General features: G+C 54.1%; 1 protein-coding gene across 4 annotated transcripts in view; it reads left to right on the top strand.

Annotated features, from left to right (window-relative positions):
- RFX2 (regulatory factor X2) overlaps positions 1 to 16,708 on the top strand; it is an 82,626-nt gene that overhangs the window by 52,820 nt on the left and 13,098 nt on the right. For 2 of the 4 annotated variants that reach the window (XM_037042682.1, XM_037042681.1), the window contains 5 exons: positions 5,402 to 5,476; positions 11,523 to 11,704; positions 12,555 to 12,674; positions 15,166 to 15,281; positions 16,288 to 16,406. In XM_037042682.1, the coding sequence (XP_036898577.1) occupies positions 5,402 to 5,476; positions 11,523 to 11,704; positions 12,555 to 12,674; positions 15,166 to 15,281; positions 16,288 to 16,406 (612 nt within the window). The remainder of the gene's footprint in view (positions 1 to 5,401; positions 5,477 to 11,522; positions 11,705 to 12,554; positions 12,675 to 15,165; positions 15,282 to 16,287; positions 16,407 to 16,708) is intronic. The other 2 variants (XM_037042685.1, XM_037042683.1) reach the window with 1 other exon arrangement.

Genomic DNA, 16,708 nt, shown 5'->3' with positions numbered 1-16,708 from the left:
GGTCCAGACATTGAACTAGGGCAGACCCAGCGTAAAGAAGAGGGTGTTTCTTGAGCAGCGGTCATTGCTGGCCCTTTGCAGGGCTGACCCCTGTCCGGTAGGTCCTTTTAATGAGGTTTTTATGGTATAAATGGAGTGGCTTTGGGGGCAGATGCTAATGAACTTGAAAATTAACCTCCACCCTCCCTTAGGAGGTATGAATAGTCTTTAAGTCAGGTAAAATCTTGCTAAGATTATACATGAAAGGAAAGGTTTCTAAAAATTTTTCTTTTAAATTTTTGAAAGGACTGGCTAATTTTAATATACTTGGGAGCTTTAATACTTATCTGTTGCTACTATGTTAGGTTCTCGAGACACTCACTGTATCTTTGATCAAAAGTCCTTATACATTTTCTGTCCTCATCCGGACGAGTCCTTAAGCCAGGCCTCTGTTACTGACTTGTGTGGCAGAAGCGAATGGCCAATGAGGAGTGTGTGCTGCTCTGTACCAGATCAGGAAAGATTAAGCTCCTGATAAATCGAGAAGCAGATGCACAAGCACATGCATAATACCCAACTGTGAAGGAAACTACCGGAAGGTCACAAATCAGAGATGATTTCAGGGAGGCTGCGCGGGCCTGGGCTGGGGTCTGGGCTCGCTGCACGCCTCCCTCCTTGGCCCTTGCGTGCTGCACGGCTCGTGGGCCTGTGCAGGTAGCACTTTGATGAGACCTTTAAAATAACAAACTCCAGTCAAGCATGAAATTAGTTTTCATTTTAAGCATAATTTAAAGATTAGCCCTTAACTTATCCAGCTACTAAGAGGACCAATAAAGGCACTTGTACTTAGGCAAGAAGAATCCCTCCCTCAAGTCACTCACATTCATTGTCCAAAGGTGCTGCAGAGGTCTCCCCACGCAGGGCCGGGAGGTGGTGCAGCAGCGCCCTCTGCTGGACACAAGTGCCCACTAGGCCCTCAGTCCTGGTTCCTGGGAATCAACCTCCCTGTCTTGGGGTCTGGCCTCTGGGGCTTGATGGTGGTTTCCTGATCTTCATCGCCTTCACACGTTTAAGGGATGTTTTTTTTTTCAAACATAGTGAACACCTTGGGACGTTCCACTGAATATTGATTTTCTGTATCAGTGGACTTGTTTAAATCCTAGTCAATAGCTATGGGTTTTTGAAGATGGTCTTACTCAGCAAATCTTAATTTGTCTTCTTTTCCTCTATACTCATAACACCATGGTTTTTAGCAGTCAGTCTTAAATATGTTCAGCACACCTGTGGGTGTCCCCAGGACCCCTTAAGGGGCTCCACGAGCTTAAAACTTTTTGTAACAACGCAAAGCCATCCATTGCCGTTTTCCCTGTGTCGTCTCTTGCACCCGTTGTGCAAAATCAACACCCTTGAAACACGTGGTCACAAATCAAGGTAGGAGTCAAGGCAGAGGCATCAGACTCTCCTAGGAGTTACTGTATCCTTCACCACAGCCAGCCCGCCAGAGTGCAATGAGCACCTTGAGGAAAAGTGCTCGTGTGACGAGTGTGAGCAGAACAAGCCACTTTGTTCATGAAATGTCACTTTTGCTCGAAAGAATCAACAACAAATTGTGATTATTCAGACTCAGGGATGTGGCTGGTACTTTCTCCGAAAGGAGTGGTGTGAGCCTGGTGGGTTCATGAAAACAACTGACAGAGTGTGTTACCAGTACATTTTCAACCCTTCTTGGCTGAAAGAAGAGACTTTGAAAAATTGGTGTCCTTCCAATGAGACTGGTAGTGATGTTAATGAGTGTGATTTGTTGGTATTGTGTAAGGAACTGTGTCGACACTGGGAAAATCTGCAAAGTGGGTTAACCAATATTTTCCTAGTGAATAGTGCATGATACTAAAACCATGCATGTGAGTAAGAGTCACTCACATTTCAAGAGGGACAAATGGATTCTTAAATTAATTATATATTTTTATTGAGATGAAATTCACATAACATAAAACTCACCATTTCCATGACGTGTACCGTTTAAATATGTAAAATTCCATGACGTTTAGTATACTCCCCATGGTGTGTAACCATCACCCTCTCCAGTTCCAGAACATTGCCATCTCCCTGAGAGCAAACTCGGTAACCAGTCAGCATTATTCCCCAGCCCTGGCACCCAATCTGCCTTCTGCATCTGCAGATTTGCCAGTTCTGGACGTTTCAGTTAAATGGACTCACACACCGGGTGGCCTTTCTGTCTGGCTTCTCTCATTGATGGATGCGTTCAAGGTCCGTCCACGTTGTAGCGAGTGTCAGCGCCTCACCCCTGCTCACGACGGAGTGAGATCCCAGTGTGTGGAGGGGCCACACCGTGTTTATCCTTTCATCTGTGATTGGCATTTGGGTTCTTCCACTCTTTTTGGCGTTATGAATAATGCTGCTACGAACATTTGCATACAACTTTTTGTGTGAATGCCAGTCTTAAGCTCGATGACATACCTAAGAGTGGAATTGCTGGGTCACATGGTTTAACTGGCTTCATGTTTAGCTTTTTGAGGAGCTGCCACACTGCTTGTCACAGCAGCTGCATCATTCGGCGTCCAAGGTGTTGCGCATCTTCCCATGTGCTAACTAGAGACGTCTGTTCAGAACCTCTGCCATTTTTGATTGGGTTATCTGTCATTTTGCCGTTGAGTTGTGAGAGCTCTTTATATATTCTGCATACAAGACCCTTATCAGATATGTGACTTACCCATATGTTCTCCCATTCTGTGGGTTGTCTTTTCACCTTCTTAATAGTGCCCTTTGATGCACAAAAGTTTTTAATTTTGGTGAAGTCAAATTTATCCTTAAATTTTCTTTTAATCTTTCATTGTTTGTGCTTTTGATGCTATATCTAAGAATCCATTGCCAAATCCAAGGTCAAAAAGATAACCTTGGCCCTGACTGGTATGGCTCAGGGGATTGAGCACTAGCCTGCTAACTGAAAGGTCACCGGTTCGATTCCCAGTCAGGACACATGTCTGTGTTTTGGGCCAGGTCACTCGTTAGAGGTGTGTGAAAAGCAGTTTATTGATGTTTCTCTCTCTCTCTTCCCCTCTCCCTAAAAATAACTAAATCAAGTCTTTTAAAAAAGGTAACCTTGTTTTACATGATTACCTGATTTTTTTCTCTAGGAATTTTATAGTTTTACCTTTTTCATTTAATTTTGATCCATTTTGAGCTGACTTTGTATATGGTGTAAGTAAGGTTCCAGCCTCATTCTTTTGCAAGTGACTGTGCAATTATTCCAGCACCATTTGTTGAAAAGTTTATTCTTTCTCCATTGAATGGTCTTGACACCCTTGTCAAAAATCAATTAACCATAGAACTGACTGGTGTGTTTCAGTGGGCTGGGTGTTGTCCCACAAACCAAAAGGTCACCGGTTCGATCCCAACCAGGGCACATGCCTGGGCTGCAGGGCCAGGTCACTGGATGAGGGTGTGCAAGAAGCAACTGATCAGTGTTTCTCTCCCTTTCTGTCTCTCTCCCTTTCCCACTCTCTAAAAATAAATAAATAAAATCTTTTTTTAAAAATCAGTTGACCACAGATGTATGGGATTACTTCTAGATTCTCCATTCCATCCCATTGACCTGCAGTCTTTTCTTACCCCAGCGCTGCACTGGGTCAGTCCCTGGGACTTCGTGTTCTTTGGAAATCAGGAAGTATGAGTCTTCCCACTTCGTTCGTATTTTTCAAGGTTGTATTGGCTCTCTGGGGTCCCTTACAAGGCCACATAAACTTTACAGTCAATTTGTCTATTTCTGAAAAGCAGTTGGGAGTTTAATAGAGAATTTTGGCAGGGGTCTAACTGATTCCCTAGATGAGTTTGGAGAGCATTGCCATGGTAACAGTGGTAAGTCTTCCAATCCATGAACACAGGGTATCTTTCTGGGGTGGGGCGGGGCGGGGGGGCGGGGTACTTTGGTCATCTTTAGTTTCTTTCAACAGTGTCTTATAGTTTTCATTGTCCAAGTATTTCACCATTTGGTTAATTTTATTCCTAAATATTTATTCCCTTTGATGCTATTGTAAATGGAATCGTTTTCTTAATTTCCTTTTCACATTGTTCATTGCTCAGAAATGTAACTGATTTTTGTATGTTGACCTTGTATTCTACAACTGTTGTGAATTCACTTGTGAGTGCCAGTTGCTTTCTGTGGATCCTTTAAGATTTTTTATATTTAAGATCATGGTTTCTGCAAATAGAGATAGTTTCATTTCTTCCTTTCTTATTTGGGTGCCTTTTGTCTGTTATTGTTGTGTAATCGCCCTGGCCAGGACTTCCCACACACTGTGGAGTAGAAGTGGCGGGAGTGGACACAAACCACAGCGGTCAGATGTGGTGGGTGGGGCAGGAGCCCTCTCAGCCCCAAACCTGGCCCAGCTGCACTTTCTGGAAGGCACGTTCAACCTGCTTTCTGCAGAAGCGTCACTAAAGTCTTTGCTTTCCCCGGTATTTGAAGACAGACAGAGCATACTTTAGGTTCATTTCCTTACGGTGCAGATCTCTGCCTACGTGGTGGGCCACAGCAGAGTTTAAAATTTCATTTTTCATATATAAATTGAGGTCAAATTCAGCATGTACAAATGCGGTAGCCACACACAGTTGGGTGTTTCAGCCTCTGCTTAGACCTGGGCGCCACCTCAGCTCCTTGCCTCCAAGGGGGTCCTTAGAACCCAACTGAGAAGGCCCTTCCCCCAGGAAGGCCTCCCTGATAGTATCACGTGACTTTCCCCTGTGTATAATTCCCCTGTGTATAATTCTCATTGCTGTGTAGCCCTCTTTGCACAGCTCACACTTCATAAACATTCAGGAGCTTATCTCTGTGACGTGTCCAGTGACCCAGGGTCCTACACCATTGATGACAGGACCTGGGTCTTTGGCCTTGTTGGTATTTTCCTGAAGCATCCAGGAGAGAGACCCTGGGTTTGTGACAAGACAGGCTGGCCAGGACGTCAGTGCCACCAACTGTCCTGGGCTCTGTTGGTCACCTGATTCTCCCTAGCAACAGATGACATGTGCGGGGAGCAGCTGGCAATTATTCTGCTGGCTCTGCTTCCTCTTGAACTTAGGCAACAACTAGGAGTTCGCGTTGTGCATGCGCGCACGCAGGCGCTGTGTTCCGCTCCATAGCCGGTGTCCACTCCATGACCTCACCTGCTGCTTGTGCTCCAGGGCTCCTGGCCCCTCTGCACGTAACAAAGTAACAGCCTGGCTATAGCTTCAGCTCCCGACTTAACCCATCTCTCCTGCCTGCCTCGAGCCTTGTTTTTATTTTGTAGGAGCTTGAATCATTATTTGGATATTAATAAAAACCAATCTTGGCTGATGCTAACCATCTGATTTCCCTTTTTTCCCCCATTTTGTTTTGTTTTGTTTCTGCACACATTTTCTTTAGCTTGAAATGGCGATTGAAAACCTCCAAAAAAGCGAAGGGATCACATCACACAAAAGCGGTTTACTCAACAGCCATGTAAGTGCGTGTCGCCGGCGGTCTGCCCCACTGTGCGTGGACCTGCGTGGGCATTTCCAAGACAAGTGCAGGCTCTGAAGTGACACCGTTTTCGTTTTGAAGGGGGGAGTAAGGGCCAGCCTAGAGTTCTCCACGAGTCAGAAGTATCTTCCGCAGTGCAGGAGGGGTGGGGGCAGGTTCTTCATTCCCGAAGGCAGGTGACTGGAGCCCCTGTCTCTTCGGGGGCGTGTTGTGGGGGTTAGACTATCTAATACACGTGACACACTGCTAGCACTGCCTGGCACATCACAAGCACTGTAAATAAAGTTTACACTAAAATGAGCAACAATAACCAAGGATGACACAGGATTGCAGATGCCATAGAGTTTCTTAGCAAAGTTTCCCGGGACCAGCTCTTTGAAAGCAAAAAAAAGTAGTAATTTGAGAAAAACGCAAAGCAACTCATTCCTACTGGCTGGTGCTTTGTAAGATCTTCTCTTGCCTCCGGGGGAAACAGTGATCCTGGGCCCTGTGCCCGGAGGTGGCAAACGTCTTTGTCGCTGGGAAGCGTCCTGGGGCACGATGGCACTGGAAGAGGTGACCAGCTAAGAGTCTGTTTCCTGGGACAGTTCAGAAGGAAAGCTCTGGTCTCCTCACACTCGTCCCTTTCCCCCCACTCTTCCAAATGCGCTCAATCAGCTCTGCCAGTTACTGGAAACTTGAAAGTAGGGTGGGGGGCCACTGAAGTCAGAACGTGCTTCTCAAGCACCAGGTTGGGATTTGACCCCAAATCTCTTTAATTCTCCTGAGAATTAAAACATCAAAGAAAACGGTGACCACAATCCTAACTGTAGCCCCGTGAAGACTTTCGCACCAACGCGCTCAGGGGAAAGTGCTGCTCAGAGGGGGTGGGGGGTGCCGGGCAGAACCCAGCCAGACGGCCCCGAACTTCCAGGCACCTGGGGCCACCGGCGAGGCAGCTGCGCCAGGCACACAAGGGCCTGCGCTCCTCGGCCTCCGAGGCTGGTCACTAGGAGGAAGAGCAGCCTCACACCCAATGTCTCAAATGAAAAACACAAAAGACCACAGGCTTCTCCCGAGTGCCCCCCCCCCCCCCAGGGCTAGGTGGATCGTGGCCACCCTCTTGTCCTCACTGCTAGACAGTGTCACCCTCTGGGCACAACTGGGGAGGGACAGTCTTCAGTGAGTGCTTGGTGGGAAGGACACCTCCCACCCACCACCAACCCTGTCTTAAAAAGCTCAGTGCACCATGTGGAAAAGTCTGCAGAATGACAGTCTGTTCAGCGAGGACAGTCTCTGTTCAGTGGAGACAGGCATTTCCTTAGCTGTTGCCCAGCAGGAACACGTGGCCATGTCTCAGCCTCCGTCAGGTGGATGGGGGCACAACCCCCAGGCAGGCAGCTTGCGTGTCCTGTCGGTGGGAGATTGAAAATGCCTCGGGGGGCGGGGGGGGGGGATCGCATGAGCTGCTGCTCTGGCTGCAGGGCTGCTCCCGGCTTGCTAACATCAGTCTTTTGCCAGGCAGACTTCCTGTACGCTTCCAGCTGGTCTACACTCCCGAGCTCACTTTCCCAGCAGGAGAATTTCCCCGTGTCCATTTTCTCCCTGGCGATCTGTGGTTGAGCCTCCTTCCATTAGGAGCTGTGAGGAGCAAGAGCCGGGGCTTGGTGATTTGGATTCAAAGGGAATAGACGGCAGATCTTTCCAAAGAGTGGACCATGCACCCTGGGTGGAATCTCCTGGCGCTGCCCTTGCAGATGGGAGAGCGGGAGGGAGGGGAGAGGGAGAGCGTGACCTGCCTTACAGATGGGTAGCAAGTCCTGCTGACACCTGTCTTGGTCTCAGCTGGCTGAGCCTGCCCTCCCGCCAGCTCTCCATACTCACCCATGACAGTTGTCACCACCGAGGCCTACAGCTGGGATTGCTTGAGTTTTGGGTGATACAGGCCATGTCCCCAATCCTTTGCCAGCCCAACCCCAGAGCAGATGACCCTGGCTGGGGGGCGGGCCCAGTCACAGTGTCCCCCTCCCCGGCCCTGGGCGTGGGGACTGTGGGGACGAGCACTCGCTGCAGGGAGCTCGGACAGTGTGGCAGGGCTCGGCAGGTGTGAGGACCCCAGTGCAGGCTCACCAAGGCTGCCCAGGCGGCCAGCGCAGAGGCTGGCCTTGGGAACCACTCCCGTCTCCTGTGGAGCTTGGTTCCCTCCCTGCCGCTGCCTTGGGAGAGCGCGGGTGGTGATACCCAGAGCCTGGGAAGGCTGGGCAGCACCTTCGAGACCCAGTTGGCGTCAGGGTCCCTCCGGAGCTTCCCATGCTGCCCGCAGGGGCTCAGCCCCAGGGTCTGCAGGTTGAAGGGCCTTCCAGCCTGACGGGGACACCCGCAGCCTCGAGTGAGCCGGCTGCAAACTGGGGTGGGGGTGCTGTGATTTGGAGGCGTGACAATAAGGGATAGCTGTTTCAGAGGAAGGCGGTGACAGAGATGGCGCTGAGGGTGAAGACACCTCCACCCATGGGGGTGGCACTGCGGCCTCCCTACTGCGGCCGGCCTGGGGAGCCTCGGTCACAGGCCCCAAGGTGCCAGCTCCTCCCAGAGCCTCTGCCCCACTGTCCCCCAGATCCTGGCTCAGGAAGCACCCCGACCTGATGCTCGCTGACTCGGGGACCCCACAGCATGTTCACCAGGTCACTGTCACAGGGAGTTGGCCACTGTCCACTAAAATGAACTCTTATTTCCAAGCCCTGCTTTTAGATTAATTGTATTCAGACTATACGACTTTTTAATCAAGAAACACAAATGGTCAAAGATCCGTCAGCCTTTAGTTGGTGGCCGGCCACGTGCTGGTGCACTGCCCAAGCTGTCACCTGCAGACTGCGCTGGGGCTTGGCTAGAGCAGCAGCCTCAGGGGGCGGGTCCCTTGTCCAGGAGTTGCTCCCAGTCTTTGTGGCAACTGCCTGGCAGTGGTCTTGGCAGGACCACTGTTCGTTCAGTATTCCTGACCCACCCTCACGGCCTTGCCAACCCCACCCTGGCCACTGGCCAAACAGACTGTTTTCCTCCAGGCCTCGTCCGCCTGGAGCCCCACCCCCAACTCCACGCAGGCTTCCTCCCGTCTCTCCTGCTGCAGGCCGGGGCCTGCCGCAGGGCCTTTGAACAGCTGGTCCTTTGCCTGAAACACTTCCCTGGTGGCCCCTCCCTCAGCTTCTGCCCGTCTTTACTCATTTACCACTCAAATCGCTTTTCCTTCCTGATGACTTGTGAGTGCAAAAGAGAGAGGAAGTGTGACCAGCTCTTCTTTTGGAGGCAGCTGGAGGGTCAGTTCTCTCTGTGGTCACTTCTCCTGCAGGGAGGTAACCGCGCGTCCTTAGTTTCACAACGCCTTTGCCATCACCTCAACAGAACCACCCAAACAGGAAGGTCTACCTCTAGTTTAAATAACTTTCGGGTGTGGAGCGGCATCATATTTCCCAGGCCTTTCTCTTCACGAGAAAGGTCATACTGAGCAGTGGGCCAGGTGCTGGCCTTCATCTTGCAGGACTCCTGGAGCAGGGCCCCGGGGGGGGGGGGGGGGGGGGGGGGGGGCGGCGNCCCCCCCCCCCCCCCCCGCCCCAAACAGTCTGCCTCAGCCTCGAGCTAGGACCAGGGTCACTGCACAGCCCCTGCCCCACCCGCCAGCGCGGTGGGCTCTGAAGTGTTGGGCTCCAGAGCGGAGAGGAAAAGCCCCCACCTTCTGCACCCACAAGCTGGGGTCCCACTTGCTCTTTGGGATCTCGTCTTTGGTTGGTTTTTCTTGAGGCATCTTTAAGATCCTGGGGGTGCAAACGTGGACAGGGAGGTGAGGGGCAAGGGAGGACCACAGAGATGCCTCCTGAGGCTCCAAGCCCTGGGCCTGAGCGGAGCTCTGGGGGAGGTGCTGTGCCCCAATCAGAAAACGCGCATTTGAGGGAAGAGTGAGAATGGGAGGTCAGAGTGGCTTGGTGGAAAGTAAACCGTTTGTTGTTCTCCTGAAGGGACACCTGGAGAGGATGAGTCTCATTGCAGGGCTCTGCCTCATTTCCCATGACCTTGAGCGCACCTCGTGCCTCAGAGGCTCTGCCAAGAGCTCTCTGCTCTTGACAGCTGCCACCCTCCCACTGTCGCTTTGCACCCTCCTTCCCACCTCCCTGTTGTCACCATCTCTCGTTCACCCCGTTGGTGAGCGCAGGCCCACCCTGGGGTTGCAGGAACGGCCAAACGCACAACACCCAACACGGACAGAGTGGACAGCCACTTACCAGTCACGCAGACACACAGCCCAGGAGAGGAGGACACCTCAGGGCCACACACAGACATGCTCGGAAACGCGGGACAAAGAACGGAGGGAGGCTTTGGTGACCTGAGGGTGGGGTGGCCCCTGGTTTCAACCCAACTCCCAGGAATAAGCCAGGGCTGTGCCCCACCCCCTCGGTGAGGAGGGCTGCATGGCTGAGAGCTCACTGTGGCGCATAGGGAGGGGCCTCTCCCGCTGCCCCCACATCAGGCCTGACACCCCTCTCCCTCCCCAGCCCTCTGTGTGCCCCTCTCCCCCGAGACCCTGCCGTGTCTCCTCTGTGCCAGGTCTACATAAATGGCCCTCCGGCACCAGCCCAGCACTGGAACCCCTCTCCCCCCAACAGAGCCCTTCGCCTAGCCCTTCTTGATGCCCAGTGCCTGTCTTTTCATTACAAGGCCCTCTGCTCCGCCACGTCCCCAGGAGCCCCTTCACCTGGGTCTCTGGCTGTCCCCCCCTTCGTCCTGCACCTCCGTCATGCCCACCTCTGGAACCTCCCTCACTTGGGGATCCAGGCCCCCCAGCTGGCTCCAGGGAGAACGGAGAGGCCCATGGATGAGATGGAGGGGTTCAGTTTAGAATGGTCCCGGTGGGGCGTAGATGAAAGCGGCGGCCCCAGCTGACCTTGAAGCAGGAGTTCCTTAGGCTGGTCTGGCTACCTCTGTATGTGTTAGAACCTTCACTTAATAAAACGACTTTAAAAGGGCAGTGAAGGCTGACTTCCCAGCCCAGATGCTAAGTCTGCGTGGGGCCAGTGGGGTGCGAACTGCGGTGAGGTATAGGCCACGGGTCGGGGAGTGGAGCGCTGATTCCCAGGGGAAGTGCTCACTCTGGGTCTGGAAGGAAGCAGAGGGCGCGGGGATTCACAAGAGCCCAGCAGCCAGGACTGCACAGGGGCCAGTGGGGTGGGGGTGCCTGTCTGGACAGGGGTGGCAGCTTGGACAGGCCACCGCCGCCCACAGTGGTGCTGGATCCTTCACGGGATCCCACCTCAGGCTGCTTCCTGTGCACACGGCTCTTGCCTGTCGGAAAAGCCTGCACACTGGCCTTTTGTGCTCACACAACAGAGCAGAAGCCGGGATCAAACTCCAGCTCTGGGCGCATTGTGCTTGGGGCTCTCAGGCAGGCCTGCCTCCACCCGCGGGGGGGCGGGGATTTCTCCTAGGAGGGCTCCTGCCCTTCCACCTCTGGGAGCAGGATCTTCGGCTTCAGCCTAAATGCAGTGGCCCGTGTGCCTCTTAGGTGTTTTACTCCATCTCCATCTGTGCCCCACTGGGTCTGGGCCTGCAGGAGATAGAAGTTTGTTGACAGCCACAGCCAGTGTGGGGTGTGGCGCTCCCAGGCCCCCCGAGTTTTCTTGACTCTGCCCCTTTCTCGTCATCAGAATTGACCTGCATTCCCAAAGGTTTGGAGATACTTGGTGTTGAAGCAGGTACGGGGCATGTGCACGTTTGAATGATGACAAGGACCACTTCTACGAGGTCTCCATCCATGCACATTTTTCTCAGTGAAGTCAAAGAGCCTAAGGCCGGGCTGAAATAGCGGGAATCAAGAAGCAGGTTAAAGAGAGCTGCTCAGTAACGTGCCCAGAGTCTCTTGAACCCAAGTCCATGGCAGTAGCTGTGAACTGCCCCCTCGTGTTAGGCGGAGGGGAAGCATGTTATTGCCTTAAGGAGTCCACCTTAGCGTTTTGGTACTGGGAGGACTTCGACAACCGGAAACGTGTCTTTGTTTCTCCAGCTCCAGTGGCTGTTGGACAATTACGAGACGGCCGAGGGCGTCAGCCTGCCCCGGAGCTCCCTGTACAGCCACTACCTTCGGCACTGCCAGGAGCACAGGCTGGACCCCGTGAACGCCGCCTCCTTCGGGAAGCTGATTCGCTCGGTGTTCATGGGCCTGCGGACGCGGCGGCTGGGCACCAGGTGGGTGGGGCGACCGTCCGACCTCCTTCTTTATATGGAAATGGAGCTTTTGAGGAACCTGGGGCCCCCTCCCCTGCCCGAGCATCCCGACTGGCATGGCTCTGGGTGAATGTGGAGCTGCCCCGAGTTGGCAGCAGCAGAGCCTGGCCAGGGCCAGGGTGTGGGCTGTGTTTCCGTTCCCTCCGGGTGACGAGACACCAGGGTTCACTTCAGCTCCCTCGCTTTGCTTGAAGTTTTTCACAATAACAGGTTTTTAAAGGCTGCCTCTGGGTTATCTAACAGAGCTGGATTTACTACTTCTCGATGCTTGTTGCTACGGCCTGCCCTTGGCCTACAGCGGCCAGGGAACCTCACGTGTCATGAACTTAACCAGCCAGTATCGTGAACACCGCTCTCACTAACACAAACACACAAGAGGTGGCCACACTTTCCTTCAAGTGAGAGGCCCGAGCTCACGAGCCGTGATCCGCGGCAGGCTGGGTGCCTGCCCTCAGTGAGGTCGCGCAGACGCGGCGGGCGGGGCTCTCAGACGCCAGCGTCCTGGCCAGGAGAATGGATGGCAGAGCCTCCTCGCATCCTCTGCCGCCTCTGGTCCTTGGCAGAGGGAGGGTATCTTCATTGGATGCAGGCAGAGAACTGGTTTTCTGACTTCGGGACTTCACGGAGCCTTTATCACGAAAGTGCATGAGGGGAACCCGCCCGAGCGGGGAGTGGTGTGCGGAGTGAGCGTTCCCCTCGTGGCCCAGGCAACGCAGGGCCGGAAGGCCCGAAGTGCGGCAACGGAGGTAGAGCACTGCCTGACCTTCAGGACGTGCACAGGGAGAGCTGAGCCCGGGTGTCTGGTTTCTAGGGGCAACTCCAAGTACCATTACTATGGGATCCGTCTGAAGCCGGACTCACCCCTGAACCGGCTGCAGGAGGACACCCAGTACATGGCCATGCGGCAGCAGCCTGTGCATCAGAAACCGAGGTGGGTGATCCGCCGGAGTCCGGCCTGCGGAAGGGGGCGGGGCCTGGGTTTTTCTAGGGAGACACCGGGAGGGAGTTTGTCAAACATTAGGTACTGTGCATTCGTACAAAGGGACTACCACCCCCCGGTGGGGAAAAGAACCCCGCGATAACCTGGGTCTCCACTGTCCTGGGAGAGCGCAGACATTCACCGCCAGTGGTGGGCAGGGAGGCCAGCAGGACTCGAGGGCTGTGCGTACAACCTTGCTAGCCAACAGAAATTCCAGAGTGTTCCCTTTTAAAAAAATAGACTTTATTTTTTTAAAGATTCTATTTATTTATCTTTAGAGAGGAAGGGAAGGAGAGAAGGAGAGAAATATCAATGTATGGTTGCCTCTCGTGAGTCCCCCACTGGGAACTGGCCTGCAACCCAGGCATGTGCCCTGACTGGGAATCGAACCGCAATCGTGTGGTTCGCAGGCCACGCTCAATCCACTGAGCTACACCAGCCAGGGCAAAAATAGACTTTATTTTTTAGAGCAGTTTTAGGTCACAGCAAAATTGGCTGAAAGGTGCAGAGATTTCCCATATACCCCAGCCCTGCATGCATGCACAGTCTCCCCGCTGTCCTGTCCCCCTCCAGAGCAATGGGTTCCTGCCACCCGATGGCCCCGCACTGGCACATCGAGATCACCCTGGTCTGTAGTCTGCACTGGCCTTCATCCTGGTGTGGGGCGCTCTGTGGGTTTGGGCAGATGTTTGATGACATGTGTCCACCACCACCACAGTGTTGCACAGAGTAGCATCACTGCCCTAAAAGTCCTCTGTGCCCTGCCTGCCCACCCCTCCCTCCCCCAGCCCCTGGCAGCCCTGATTCATAGTTTTTGCTTTCCCAGAATGTCAAAAAGTTGGAAACATAGATCTTTAATTTTTCAACTACCAAAAAACGAGAGAGAGAGAGAACAGTGAAAATAGCCCAGGGAGCCAAGAGAAAGAAGCCTGTGGACTTAAGTTGCTGCTTTCTTCCTGACGTTTTGATCTGATTTACGCCTCTTGTAAGGCAGGGGTCAGCAAACATTTCTATAAAGGGCCAGAAAACAAGTACCTTGAGCTTCGCAATCCACTCAAATCTCCTGTTTTGCGTGAGAGCTGCCACTGGTGATTCATAAGGGGGGGGATATGTGCCAATAAAACTTTATTTATGGGCCCTGAATTGTGAACTTACAAACAAGTGGCGGAGTTGGCCCCCCACGGCTAACGTTTGCCTCGGTTCGGGCTCCCACTCGAGTGTCGCCTCCCCTGCAGCCTTCAGGCCCCCCGGCCCCTCTGCAGAGCCCAGACCGCCCCCCACTGGGTCCTTTACCCCCATGGCCCCCATGGCCCCCATGGTCCCCATGCCGCTGCAAGTCTGTGGGGCTGTCAGTCCCACATTGGCCTCTCTAAAGTGTCCCAGGGACTCCCCATCCCACGGCCAGTCCCAAGAGTTAGAGGTCCCAGAAAAGAGCCCCCAGGAGCCCGCACATCAGAGCAGAGCAGGCAGTCCGCCCTGACCGGGCTGTGAGCGGACATGGTGTCGGCCTCACACGCACCAGGCAGGGTGTTATTTTGGGAGCCGCCACATGCATTTCATGGCAGCACTTGGAACCGCCCTGAGTAGGGTGGTCCACGAACACCTGAGTGGCATTTCTTCCTCTTCGCAGTGAGCGGTCCCTTCCACGGTGGCACTCCCAGCTCAGGCCAGGACCCTGCCCCGCTTTCTGCCACACACACCACCTCGAAGCTCCCCTCTGGGCTTAGAGGGGCAATCGCCCGGGAAGTCCTCCCTGTTCATGCCTCTCAGTTTGCTGCCACACAGGCCGTCTGTCCGCTGCTGCCTGTCTCGGGGCAAAAGGAAAGTCAGAGCTCCCTTCGAGACAGTGCAGTAGCAAGGTGTTTGGAATTCTGTAGGAGAGAAGTGTTAGAATACTGTATATGCACAGACACAGGTATGAACCACCCGCACATCCAACAGCGGGTGAACGGGTGTGACATGCATTTTGGAATAGGATTCAGCTATAAAGAGGAAGGACATTTTGAGACATGTGACAATGGGGATGAGCCTGGAGGACATTATGCTCAGTGAGAGAAGCCAGGCACAAAAGGACACAGACCCTGTGATTCCACTCGCAGGAGGTCCCTGGAGGAGTCAGATCCACAGAGACAGGAAGTAGACAGAGGGGACCGGGGGCGGGGGAGGGGTGTGAGTCAGTGTGTGATGGGACGGAGTCAGTGTGGGAAGGTGAGAAGGTCCTGGAGACGGGTGGTGATAATGGTTGTGTAACAATGTGATGTACTTCATTGAACTATACACTTGGAAATGATTACGATGATACATTTCGTATGTGTGTATTTGAGCACAATTATTTTAAAGTTACACACACACCAAACTGCATCCCGTTCAGCCCTTTGCTCCTCAGGCCCCTTCTGGGCAGTGCTGCTGGGGCCTCATGATGGCACGTGTGTCCCCTGCCCAGGTACCGGCCGGCCCAGAAGTCAGACAGCCTTGGGGACAGTGGCTCGCACAACAGCCTGCACAGCACGACGGAGCCGGCCGCGGCCGCCCAGAGCCAGCACCACCAGCAGTACATCGGTGAGCGGTGGCGCAGCCCCGGGTGCAGCGCCTGCTGCGAGCGAGACCCCGGCTCTCCTCCGAGCTTCCGGGCGCTCCTGGGTTTCGTCACCAGCGGCACCTAAAGGGGTGCACTAAACAGTTTTCTTGTGTGACACCTCTTCAATTACATAGATAACTCTAGATAAACTTCTCTTGTGGCATTCCTGAGGTTTTAAACAGTAAGCATATGCCCCCCAAATTAATGCCTAAAGTGACCATCACAAAGAAAGTAAACAGAATGAAATGCCCATCAGAAGGAAGACCAGAGGCCCGGCTTTGACACTTGTCAGCTCAGGGCGGCAGCAGGATCCACTGCCCTTCTGGGCACTCTTCTCTGCTTACCGGGATGCTTGGGGTGCTCGGGACCCCTGACACGGGGCTTTCCCCACCCAGTGCCCTCACCGGGACTGCCTGACCCTCTTCCCTGGGAGCCACAGTCTCCCTACCACCAATTTCTTGGGACTGCATCCTGACTTGGAGCCTGCCACCGGCCCAGGCACGCCTAGGAAGGGCCGCTGAGACCGGCGTCATTAGCATGCCCCCACTCAGACGTCAGTGGCCTGGGTCCGCTTTTAGTGTGTTCTTCAAACCTGGACAGGGCTCACCTGTGTTGGGTCTTCTGGAGAGGTTGTCAGGCTGGGGAGGTCACCATGAGGCCAGCCTTGTCCCCAGATGTGCTGCCTTGGCTGGCCCCGGGCCGGGGGGAAGCGAGCACGCACTGTGTCCTGGGCCCTGTGGCTGAATGCTTGTCTGTGTGGACGTATTTCATGTGCCTGGGGGGTGAGGATGCTCTCCCCATTCTGTACCTGAGAAAACCGAAGCTTTCAAAAGCTGTGTGACTGCCCAGGGAGCCAGGACGCTGCCCAGGGTTGTCAAGCAGTCACCGGCATGTCCGGACAGCGTCCCCAGCCCAAGGGCCTCCCAGCCGGGCCTCTGTGTGTGGACCTTCTGCGGGTCTGCCGACAACTTTGTTTTTCCCCCACAGACGTCTCCCATGTCTTCCCGGAGTTCCCAGCACCTGACCTGGGCGGCCTCTTGCTGCAGGACAGCATCACGCTGCAGGACATCAAGGCCCTGCAGCTGGCCTACCGGCAGCACTGCGAGGTGACCACCCGCAGGTGGCCCTGGGGTGAGCCCACAGCCAGTCTGTGGGCTTCAGTGGGAGACTCAGTGCCCCCAGGGCCCGGTGCAGAGCCTGGCGCGCCTCCTCAGGACCGCCAAACGCGCAGATGTCCCCAGTGTCCCTGACAACACAGAGGACCCGGGATGCTGCTCCCTCCAGCTATGGAGCAGATAGAATCTCTGCCCCCTAGATGGTGCCCCTCTGTCCATTTCCATCTCCTCTGTGGTCCCTCCCTGGATTTCAAAAGACCCCCTGCCTGCCCTGCAGCCTGCATCACAGCCCC

This window comes from Sturnira hondurensis, unplaced genomic scaffold (assembly GCF_014824575.4).
Source record: "Sturnira hondurensis isolate 20B ecotype Veracruz unplaced genomic scaffold, ASM1482457v3 Scaffold0003693, whole genome shotgun sequence".
NCBI lineage: Eukaryota > Metazoa > Chordata > Mammalia > Chiroptera > Phyllostomidae > Sturnira > Sturnira hondurensis.
This window is presented reverse-complemented; position numbering and strand designations above follow the sequence as displayed.